The sequence below is a fragment of the Sus scrofa genome, chromosome 7 (assembly GCF_054392235.1).
Source record: "Sus scrofa isolate SSC_HxYL_T2T_F1_AM1 chromosome 7, Sscrofa_HxYL_maternal_Yorkshire_Landrace_v2.0, whole genome shotgun sequence".
Taxonomy (NCBI): Eukaryota; Metazoa; Chordata; class Mammalia; order Artiodactyla; family Suidae; genus Sus; species Sus scrofa.
In genome coordinates, this window is record NC_139389.1 from 114,404,332 (window position 1) to 114,416,505 (window position 12,174).

At 36.3% G+C, this 12,174-nt stretch overlaps 1 protein-coding gene across 2 annotated transcripts in view; it reads left to right on the forward strand.

Annotated features, from left to right (window-relative positions):
- The first annotated feature begins 327 nt into the window (after positions 1 to 327).
- The window catches only part of LOC110255293 (uncharacterized), a 34,463-nt gene continuing 22,616 nt past the window's right edge, over positions 328 to 12,174 (forward strand). The window contains exons 1-2 of one of the 2 annotated variants that reach the window (XM_084969958.1): positions 328 to 503; positions 9,708 to 9,875. In XM_084969958.1, coding sequence (XP_084826084.1) covers positions 9,813 to 9,875 — 63 coding nt within the window. In that variant the 5' untranslated portion in view covers positions 328 to 503; positions 9,708 to 9,812. Of the gene's footprint in view, positions 504 to 9,707; positions 9,876 to 10,045; positions 10,184 to 11,620; positions 11,697 to 12,174 lie in introns of those variants that run through there. The other variant, XM_084969959.1, reaches the window with a different exon arrangement.

A 12,174-nucleotide genomic window follows, 5' to 3' on the forward strand; every position in this document is an offset into this window, starting at 1 on the left:
AATTCATTGTGGATACTATTCCTGATTAAATAAATGCATTTAACTCATATATTGTGGCTGTGACAGATACTGGTAGATATTCCTCAGGATCTTTTTTTCTCCACTTTGTTTTAATATATGAACCTACCCTTCCACCCTTCATGCTTCCTCCTCCACCCTATTTTCTAGAAATATGGTCTCCCAGCTACAGACTACATTTCCCAGCATCCCTTGAAGCTAAGTAAGTTCATGTGCTAAAGTTCTGGGCAAGGAGAGAGGAGTAGAATTGATATCTTTCATTTCTGGGTCATCTCCTTAAAGACACTCACTCTGGACTCTCTCCTATTTCCTTCTTCTACAGGCTGTAGCACAGACATGACGGAAACCCAGCCTCAGTAATGCTGATCAGGGAATGCACATCAGGGAATGGTAATGCAGCAGAAAGGAAGCTACTTGTGTCCTTCAATGACCTTCACCACCTGGACTGGCGGGGCCTGTAATGTGAGAAATACATTTCTATCCATGTAAGCCACTACATTTGGGTTTTGTTTGTTTTTTAATTTGTTGTTGTTGTTGTTAGAGCATCTCAACCTCTATCCCATGGAATGCAGGGTTTGACCTTGTTTTATGATAAAAAAAAATTGTTTCAATTTTGAAAATTGCCCTGAAGACTATGGGGCAAAGAGATTTTTAAATACAAGAGCCTGAATGTCAGGCTGAAATTTCTGAATACTCATTATCACATCAAGGTTATTACAAGGACTTTTCTATTGCTCCTTATTTGGTAATAGTATTTGAGTTCTAATGGAGAGTACTTAACTATCAACCTGGTTGGTTTTGACTATGAGTATGCTGTTGTTTTTAATGAGGCAGCAGTTTCCCATTTCTCTTGCTAACCCTGTCAGTGAGTACTGGCTGAATAAAGACCTTTAGTTTGTCTTATCCCTATTAAGCTTAACTGTAAATCTAGAAAGAGAATGTCTAAAAATGGTTCATCAAATTTTAACCGGGAAACAATAGTGCCAATTTTGTATACCATGATTACTGACTTCCATTAAAACAAAGAAACACATTTTTGTTGATCAAAGAACAGGTCAGTATTGGAAAGAGAATTTTATTGAATGATTTGAGATTCTCGTTTTGTTTGCCTTCAGTAATAGGGGATCTTCCATCAGTATTTTTATTATCAATGCAATCAATAGCTATTAAGTGACTTATTTGTCAAAAATAAAGTTAATAAAAAAGAGAGTTAACATAAAAGAATTAGAGTACCAGGTGATGGTGGAATATAGCATAATATAGACAGAAGAAAACAAAGTTATCATACAGGGCCACTTCCATAACTTAACTCAATTACACATAGGACAGTCATAGATTAACTGACTTTGAAAAATAACTGCACTGCTGATATTTCAGTCAATATCAATAATTCTCAACTTCAGAGAAGTTAAATCAGTTTCCTCCCCTCGCTTTCCCAATAACTAGTGACAGCTGTTGTAGTGGAAAGAACTCTTGGCTAAGAATCAGGAAACTTCATTGCTAGCCCTGGCTTTCCTATTTACTAAGTGTGAATTTGGGCAGGTCATTTAACCTTTATGCATGGTAACTATGAAGTTCAGAAAAAGATTATCTATAAGAAGCATTTTGGAAAAGAAAAATTTTAATACCAATACACAATTATATATATATACATATATATATGTACATGTGTATGTAATGTAAAAAAAATCATTAACAATATAAATCCACCCATAAATGTATTTGTTTACATATATATGAATATGTATATTTATAATATGTGTGAGATTAGCTAAATTAATAGCTTTTGCTATTTAGGAGTTATTTCCTGGCTGCTTCTAAAATGAGTCTAAGCAGTTACAGATGAACACACAATGCAAAGTATGGATGAGAAGCTTTCAAACAAAACAAAGTCCATGCAGATGACATTTAAAAAGTATTTTTTAGTGGAGGCCTCCTGCTCTTCATTGATGGCTGAAAGCAAAGCAGATAAGAGGATTTCTCTAATAATTACATTAGAATAGTTTATTGAAGACATATGAACTGCCCACCACAAATAAAAGAACATTAACAATGACCTACATCTAGCTGTACAGTGTCACCAATATTCCACTCCTCTGTCACCCTCTCCCTGGGTTATAAAATTAATAAGCCAGTCCTGCCAGTGTTTTCTGGAAATAACATCTGGGAGGTGTCATGTTCCCCCAGTGGAATATAAGGCACACAGTAGGCTTGAACCCTAAACTCAGCAGTTCTTTTATTGTGACATTCTTTTGAACTTTACTCTTAGTGATCATCTTTACTCATGAGATTAAGGAATCATGACCTGATAAGGATGAGAATAACTAATCTTCCCTTTTCCTGATCCCACACCACCTGACGGTTTTAAATGAGCTATATTTCTTTATATACAGGTAAACAGTAATTAACTTCACTGTGAGGTAAAGGATAATACAAACATCTTTGATTCATCACTCAAAAAATACCATTCTATTTGAAAACATCCATCAATTCCCTTTGGTCTTTATTTTAAAACAACCAGAAATAAAGCATTGTATTTTACAGCCTTAGTCCTTAACACAAACATTAAATATATTTGACTGTATTTTTATTGGACAGATTAGTATTGACAGTCATCTATTTCAAACTGAAACTCTCAGAGTAAAACCACTAGATTAACACTGGGACTAGCAAAGGATGGCACTGGAGATTCTCCCCCATGCCCTCATCTTTTCAGAAATGATAACATATAACAAGGATTAGAAATCTCTGCACTGATGGCATGGACACAAAAAAGCCAGAACAAATCATTGAACATCATTTTCATACTTTGTTCTACTGGCATGCTTGGGCTCTTCACTTAACCAAAGCATCACTCCAGAAGGGTCTCTAGGCATTTAAAAACACTCACGACTGAGACCCAGGCCTTTCAGAAGTTGTAGTTTCTTCTCCAGCCTATTATTTCTAGTTTCTAAGACTTACAACAAAACAGTTCCTAAAAAAGAATTCTGCAACAATACATTCTGAGTTTGCCACCTTAGAATCAAACTATAACATGCCTCCCTTCCGCAGGAGGCTTCCAAATGCAGTCTCATTTAGTATCACAGCGTACCTGCCAAATAGGCTGCAGAGAGCACCAGCCCCATCTAAGAAATGGAGTGTCATTCCAGCCTCTCTCTCTGCAGAAAGAACGAGGGGAAGCAGCAACAGCCACATACTCTACTTGTTTCTTGAATATGCATTCATGAGCTCACATGTGGACTCCTTTAGCGGGTTCCAAGTAAACAAAAAGAATACATTGGGAATACTGGTCCTTGTGATTCAAATTTAACCAGTCTTGCAGAGCCACTGCAAATGTATGCAAGTAAACTTAGTCTAGTTGATCCTGGACTCACCGCACTACTCTCCTCTTGTCCTCCTGAAGTTGGAAAGAGCTGCCCAGATTTAGGTGTCGGATAGAACAGAGACAGTGGAGAGAGAGGAGCCCCAAACCCTTAGTCTTTATATGCTTCCTCTCTCTCTGTTCAAACATCCTCTTCACTCTGATTGGCTTCTGGTTCTCTCACTGCCCTAGCCTTTGAAGTGTTCTCCCCTTAGCAGCACTCAAGGTTAATGTTTCCAGCCTCCCCAAAGCATCTACGCATGTCCTAGGCATGCATGTGTATTTCCAGTGACCCAAGGTGACGGGGGAAGTAGCTTCTTTTAACTCCTTTTCCTGGAGCTTGTCTTGGCTTTTCTAAAAGGCTAAGGGAGGTTATCTATTCTTTCCCCCCACAAGTTATAAACTACCACACTGTTCTGTTTTAGAAAGATGATTGGCATGGCTGGCATATCGCTACCAGAAAGAAAATTCAGGGTCTTGTATTTGAACCCCTACCTCATCTTCTAAATTGAGCACCTCTAAAAAATTATGAACCCATTTTTGCCTTTCTTTTTTCCACCTTCTTGCTATGCAGATTAGCAATATTTTCCTTTCCAAATCTGATTTTTCTTCTTTACAAAACTTTCTTTATAGTTTCTTCTGACACAGTTGAAGCTATGGGTTATTTTTCTAAAAACAAAAATAAGAAAATATATTTATTCCTAGCTTCTCACACCACGTTGTAGAATGAACACATGTGATTTCCAGAGAGCAATAACTGGAACAATTTTGTTTGTCATTCCATCTTCATTTCTTGACTGCAAAGATGAATATTCAGGTCAAATTCTGTTGTAATGAGACAAGGGAGCTTCCAAGTCCTTTTCTTGGGGTGAAATTTTATTATACTCATTACTGAGTGAAAGCAAAAGAGAAGCTTAGGAATCATTCAGCTATGCATTGCCTTTACTCTTATAATGGTATTTGCTGAAATGGCAGTTATCCAATATACCATTTTTGAATTTCATCGTGACCATTTCTGATAACCAGAATGTGACAGCACAATTACCTACATGTAATTGAATTTTACAGCACTGGTCTACACAGTGACTGCAAAAACATTTTTTAAAAATCATGGATAATTGAATTTAACTAATATCTGCCAAATAGATAAATATCAGCTTTCCCCAAAGCCTTTATTTCAGTGCAATTCAATTAGTAATGAGATTTAACATTTCTAACAATACATTTATAAAATACTAAATTTAATCTCTTGAAATCTTAAAACAAACCAGCGCATCTCTCTCCCAATTACTGTAGATGGAGATGCACTGAATGTCCTCTCAGAATTCTCAAACGTTGAGTTATTTTTGATTCAGAACATTTCCACTGGTTGCCCTTGAGTAGACATGCCATATTATCACATTACCTTTGGAATCTTTTTAGCCTGTGACCGACATTCTCAGCAAGGCAACTAGATATGAACACCTTCTCCATCGACTTTTTAAAAAATGACATCTCCTTTGAGTGGTCACTTTGCAAGGTCTCAGTCCACTGACTTGAGCACCTGTGTTACATATTCCAATGAACCACAGGAATTACTTTTTGCTCAACTTAGAAGTAACCAGAAATTTATTAATATCTCCCCATATATTTGAGCTGTGAAATGTACAATATTGTCCTAGAGAATTACATTCCCCACTCTCTCCTGTGGTTTCATTCTTCTCATTCTGCATCCAATTATACATATACAAGTTTGCCTTATGCAACTTTGCTTTTGCAAAAAGACCTACATTAGTACCTGTTTTTTCTAACAGAAAGAAATTCATATGTGAGTTTTTACTTTTATGAAGAAAGGTACTTAATTGTTTCTTCACTTTATGTCATTTCAGCCTATTAAAAATTTCAAAGGAATGGTCTATTTCCAGGTAGTGAGAGAAATGTGTGTTTGTGTGCTCATACATATATAGTAAAAGAAAGGTAAGTTCTAGGTCAAGGCCCATCTAACTCACAGATTTCAGCTTTGATAAAAGAAAAATTTTCGAAGATTTTAGAAAGGTACAAAATTATACTTATAAAATAAATAAGTCATAAAGATGTAATCTATAGCATATTAACTATAGTTAATAATCCTGTATTGCGTATTGGAAAGTTGCTAAAAGAGTGTATCTTAAGAGTTCTTATGGCAAGGAAGACAATCTTTGTAACTATGCATGGGAAATAACTGGTCACATTGCAAGATTAGATATTAGATGGGGACAGAGGTTGTGAGAGATAGCCTTATTGAGGTGATCATTTCTCCATATATACAAGTACATAATCATCATGTTGTATACCTGAAATGAATATAACGTCATATGTTATACATACCTCAATAAAAACAGTTTTTAAAAAAGAGAAGACTTTCATTAAGCAAACTCTTAATATTGCTCTCTGTGGATACAGGCCAGGGTATGCTATCTTTCCTAACAATCTTTTCACATAGTCAGTCTGAAAAAAAAAAATCTGTTCAGTCATTGTCTCCTGGCCTTCAGTTCCCCATTACAGGTACCCAATCCAGTTTTCAGGGCTGTGTTTAGCTAGCAAAGACTTCAAAGGTTTCGGTCTACTCCCAAGATATCTTTGTTTTAATTAAGAATCAATCTTGGTGAATTTCGCCAAACACCCTTGATGGGGTAAAGGGAATTGGGCTGGAAAGACTGCCAGTGCTCTGAAAGAAAAGGAGCAAAAAAGAAAAGTGGCAAATGCCTAACTTCCAATTTTAAGGAGCCAAATTGTACCAACTAAAAATAATTGTGTTCTGATACATTGTTTCTAATCTTTACCCTGCAGAATGGGCATTATCATGAGGCCCATGTTTAAGACTAAGGAAGCTGAAGCTCCCAGTTGTTATATGATTTGCCCAGGATCAGAGAGCAATGAAGTGGCAGAGCCAGGACTCACACCAGGTTTCTGGACACCCACGCCCACCCACCTGTGCCTGCACGTCTTTACTAGACTCTGTCAGAAGGCTTTGATGAAGATAAGTGAGTGCTCAAAATCTCCAAGTAATAGCTCCAAGAAACAAAGAATTTGTACAGGAACAGAGCATGGACCAGAAAATACATATGGAGAACACAAAAATGCTCCTCCCTTCATCTTTTAAAAAAACCCAAGGAAAGTATCGGAGTCAAGTAGAATAAATATGGACTGAGAAGTCAAAAGGCACTGGGTCATATTCAGTTTCTGCCAGTTATCATACTGGCTCTTACCTTGGGTAAAATTACTCACTTCTTTGGTGCCAAGTCCTCTCATATAAAAAATGAATATAACAGGACTACTCTGAGGATTAAATGAAATAACTTCTAAGAAAGTCTCAAGATGACTGCCCTGCTCATAATGTGATTTCAATAAATGGTCCTTTCTAATCCTTTCACCCATTGTTGTAGTTTATTTATAACCTTTAAACGCATGCAAAGGAAGATTTTAAATCTGTAATAACATATTCTTAAGAGCAGTGGACCACAGCTGTAACATGATGCCTAAGAACACGAATTCTAAATCCTATCTTCTGGTTCAAATCCTCGCTTTACTCTTTAAAAGTGGTATAATCTTAGCACATTTGCTCAACATTTCTGTGCCATGATTTCTTTATCTGTCTGTAAAAATAGAGTTAATGATGGCACTTATGATACTTTGTAGGATTTGAATTCATTAATGCAAGTAAAGTGCCTATTACAGTGACCGGCATTTACTAAGTGCTCCACAAAAGCTAACTACTATTATTAACCAAGCAAGCAACAGAGTTAAAACACTAATTCTCAATCAGGGTGATTTTGTATCCCAGGGAACATTTGGTAATGTATGAAGGCACTTTTGGTTGTTACAACTCAGCAAAGAAATGGTTATCTAGAGGTAGATGGCACAGATGCTGCTAAACGTTGTAATATACACAGGACAACCACCATGATAAAGAATTATCCAGGCTGAGAAATACTGAGTTGGGAAACATTACCCTGGTCAATAGAGATCCTGAGATATTTTCCCCAGGGGACATAAGAGGTCACTAGCAAAATTGCTACAATCAAATATTTGCTAAAACCAAACATCCACATAGAAACTACACCCTTTTTAATATCCAGTAAGCTAATACTGGAAAAAGTAAAAATAATTATTAAACATATGGACTATAATAGTATATTTTAGTTATATTAAAATGCTATTTTAAAAGAATACATTTCTCTTTAGAATCATATTCGAAAATTCACTGAATAAGAATTCTGAGAGTGGATGAGCAAGGATGCATAAGGGCTTTAGAGGCCACAGGTACCGTAAAAATTAATGCTTGCAAATTTATCTGGATTCCTTCTCCCAGGGACCAGCAAGTGAAAATGGTCTGTCTATAATGCATACTGGATAGGAAAGAAAGTGGGCTTGAATTTTTATGTTCCTTACTTATATTTTCACCCTCCTCATCCTCATCCTTTGTGGGTGATGGGATTATTTAAAGAAAGCTAAATTCAAAGAGCTCAAAACATCCCTTTCCTTACAGTCTCAATGTCTCAGGTGAATTTAGCAGGATCTCTTACTGGGAGGATTCCTTATCAATTCTGTGTGCTTCTCTATATCTCCTCCAGTTTGGCTGAAAAGACTATGTTGGCAACTTGAAACTTTCCTTACCAAAAAAGTAGGCTTCAAAGTCTGAAGAGGAAAAAGGGAATAAGGAATACACCCATGGTCCTGACCCTCATTATTTGGGACTTAAAGCTTGGTACTCAGTAACCTGGAAAATTACAACGAGATCCCTTTCGTTCTTCTGTCATTAGTAGGGAGGTGCTGCTCAAAGAATACTGGTCCAGTGAACACAGGACATACGAAAAAGTATGACTCCTTTCTCATGCTTGCAAGTGAGATCCACAGAAGGGCTCAGAGGTGTCTAGGGTAGACTCAGTGTTGTCTGCCATATGTAAAGGAGGACTCTGTAATATTCCGATTTCAGTGGGTTGAATAATAGTGGCCTTATACATTAGGCCCTAATCCCTGGAACCTGTAAATATTACCTTATTTGGAAAAACGGTTTTTGCAGATGAGATTAAGTTAAGGATCTTGCCATGGAGAGATTATCTTAGATGATTAGAATGGGCCTTAAATGTAATCATGAGTGTCATTTTGTTTTTCTGAAGTACAATGATTTATAGTATTATATTGGTTTCAGGTTATAACATAGTGATGTACTATTTTTTATAGATTATACCCTATTTTTTAAAACTTTTTATTTATTTATTTATTTTTTATTTTTTATTTTCCCACTGTACAGCAAGGGGATCAAGTTATCCTTACATGTATACATTACAATTACATTTTTTCCCCACCCTTTGTTCTGCTGCAACATGAGTATCTAGACAAAGATCTCCATGCTATTCAGCAGGATCTCCTTGTAAATCTATTCTAAGTTGTGTCTGATAAGCCCGAGCTCCCATCCCTCCCACTCCCTCCCCCTCCCATCAGGCAGCCACAAGTCTTTTCTCCAAGTCCATGATAAAACTTTTTTTTAAAAACTACTCAATGAATTTTATTACATTCATAGTTGTACAACAATCATCACAACCCAATTGTATACCATTTCCATCCCAAACCCTCAGTGCATCCCCCACCCCCTGACCTGTCTCATTTGGAAACCATAAGTTTTTCTAAGTCTGTGAGTCAGTATCTGTTCTGCAAAGAAGTTCATTGTGTCCTTTTTTTAGATTCCACATGTAAGTGATAGCATTTGATTTTGGTGTCTCACTGTCTGACTGACTTCACTTAGCATGATCATTTCTAGGTCCATCCATGTTGCTGCAAATGCCATTTCTTTCCTTTTAATGGCTGATTAATAGTCCATTGTGAGATTATACTCTATTTAAATTTATTATGAAATAGCTGTATTTCCCTGTCCTGTACAACATAACCTTGTTGCTTATCTATTTTATATATACATGCTCTTATCTTGCCCTCCCCCTTCCCTTCTTTCCCACTGGTAATCAATAGTTTGTTTTCTATATCTGTTGAGTTTGTTTCTGTTTTGTTTTATAGATTCATTTTACTTTTTAGATTCCACATATAAGTGATAACAGAGATTTGTGTTTTTCTCTGACTTATTTCCCTAAGCATAATACTCTCTAGGTCTATCCACATTGTTACAAATGGCAGAAATTCATTCTTTTTATGGTTGAATAATATTCTATTGTATTATATATATACCAAATCTCCTTTACCCACTCATCTGTTGCTGAATAATTAGGTTGCTTCCACATCTTGGCTATGATAAGTAATGTTGTTGTGAACACTGAGGTGCATGTATCCTTTCAAACTAGTGTTTTCATTTTCATAGATAACTGTTCTTATAAGAAAGAGGCAGAGGAAGACCTGATATACAGAGAAGAGCAAGTTACATGACCATGAGACAACTTTCAGGGATGTGGCCACAAGCCAAGGGATGCTGGCAACCTTCAGAACTCAGGTGGATCAAGCAATGGATTCCTCCCTTAGAGTCTCTGAAGTAAGTGCAGCCCTTGATTTTTGCACAGTGAAAATGATTTTGGACTTCTGGCTTCAAGATCTGTAAGATAATACATTTCTATTGTTTTAAGCCACCGGTTTGTGGTAATTTGTTTCAGTAAGATCAGGAAACTAACACATTGGTCATGACTGTGGATTCTCTTCTCACAGGCCTCTATTAGCCTAACCTAAGGGGAAAGAGCAAGGAGAAGAAGAAAAAGAAAAATTAAGAAAGAGAATGCAAGCAAGAAATAGAGGAGAAAAGAGAAGAATCAGGGGAAAAAGAGGAGAAATCACTCACTAAATGGTGTAGGTCATGTGTGAATCATATTGAGAAGTTCAAATAGCCCCTAAATTCCACTTCTATCAATATAGTGGGTATTACAGCTATGTCTAGGCCTGGGTCAGAAGAGGAATTTGTCTTGAAAACATCTGCATGATTCATCCAATAGTTGCAATGTAGCTTACTGAAATTTTTCTATCAAGGTTACTAATGACCTCTTTTCATTTAAAAAACAGTAACCACATAGTCATCAAGTTCTTTACACTGACTTGCCAAACCATGTATCTTTCAAAATTCTGCTCATAACCTGCTTCTACAAAATCTTCCCTGAACTTTACTGTTTTTCCATTTTCTGAATTCCTATTATACTCACAGGAAGTATGTCTGTTATTTCTGCCCCTCTAGAAAGAGGCCAGAAATGCTTCCTGCAAATGTCCCAGAAGGTACAAAACACCCACACCAGCAAATAATTATATTCCTATACCTCCTATCAGCAATTTGCTGAAGGATGGTCTGTAATGGTATCTTATGGTGACTGATTATCCACTACTTAATGCATATAGTCTCATCTCCTTCAATTCTACCTATTTATTGTATTACACAATGATGAATGATAATTGAATTACGTCCCTGAGGCATGCTAAATCTAAATCATAAAAAATACATTGACAAAATGCATTGTCTTGCCGGTTAAGAAAATCCACTCATACATTTCAGAAAAATTTCCAACTGGAGGAGTTAAGGCCAGAAAGCATTTCTCATTTATTCTAATTAAACCCCAAAATGCAATTAACTGCAACCCCTCAAGTCTCTAATATTCAAAGCATCTGAAGATTGACTTTATTACCAGAAGAGTTACAAGTTTGTCTAAAATACACCTGAAGGTACCTGCTTTCTGGTATTTATTTCCCATTATGTGGCAAGTCTTATACAAATGTAAGCTTATTTCTTTGATATATGTTTCTGGCTTAACATTTCCAAAAGGAAAGTGTGACTTTGGGGGCCTATTTATACTTTTCATATTGCACATCTGCATCCAGTGCAAGTGAAACTTGAAGCTCAGTTCAGCAAAGGCACATTATGGCATTCCCATCATGTAAAAGCAGTGAATATAAACCACATCACACAATTAAGAGTCACAAACCCAGAGAATGGTAATAAATTAAATGAAACAAGTGAACTAATTAACATACTTTCAAAACAGAAAACTGAGACTTAAAACATTATATACCTTAGCGAAATAACAGCTGCTCTTATTAAAAACCTTATATTCCATTAGTATGATATTTTGTAATTTATTGCTTTTCCCACCTTGGAAAAATTATGTTACAGTTATGCCGGCCATATTAACATTTTTTGGTCTTTTATAAGCAGCAGCTTTTGGAAACTGGACATTTAGCTAGCCATTAAGTCAGATGCTTAAGAAAAGCTTTCATTTTTTTTTTTTTTTCTGGCGCTTTCAGAATGCTCCAAAGGAATGATTCAGAAAAATCATAAAAGGATTAATTCATAATGATGAAATGATGAACTTCCTAAAATGTAAATATACCCCTTTCCACCTAATGTGTTATCTAAAGCATGATACAGCCACTACATTCACATTTCTATTTTGATGACTTTAATTAGTCCAGAATAATGATTAGGCTCAAAAGGCCCACACACCCCAGAAAGGTTAGATGGTTTTAAGGAGGGAAAAGGGTCCTTGACTGGACTGATATTACCAGGTTCCTTGTTTCAACTTTCCGAAGAGAAGCCTATAGGTTGTAGCTGGTTTTCCTGTTTGCTCATGATAAAATGCTTAATATTCTACTACCACCTTCTGACATCTGTAAACTTCACTGTCATCCTGAGAAAACTCTGTCCCTGAAGGGGAAAATCATTTTTTTTTTCACCCAGGCCCTTTTCCCTTGCATTAATATTAATATCCCATGAGAATATTAGCTCTGAAGGAAAGAATTTGGTGGCAAAAATCCACATTTACTCATGAAATCCACCCCCAACATCCACTCACACACAT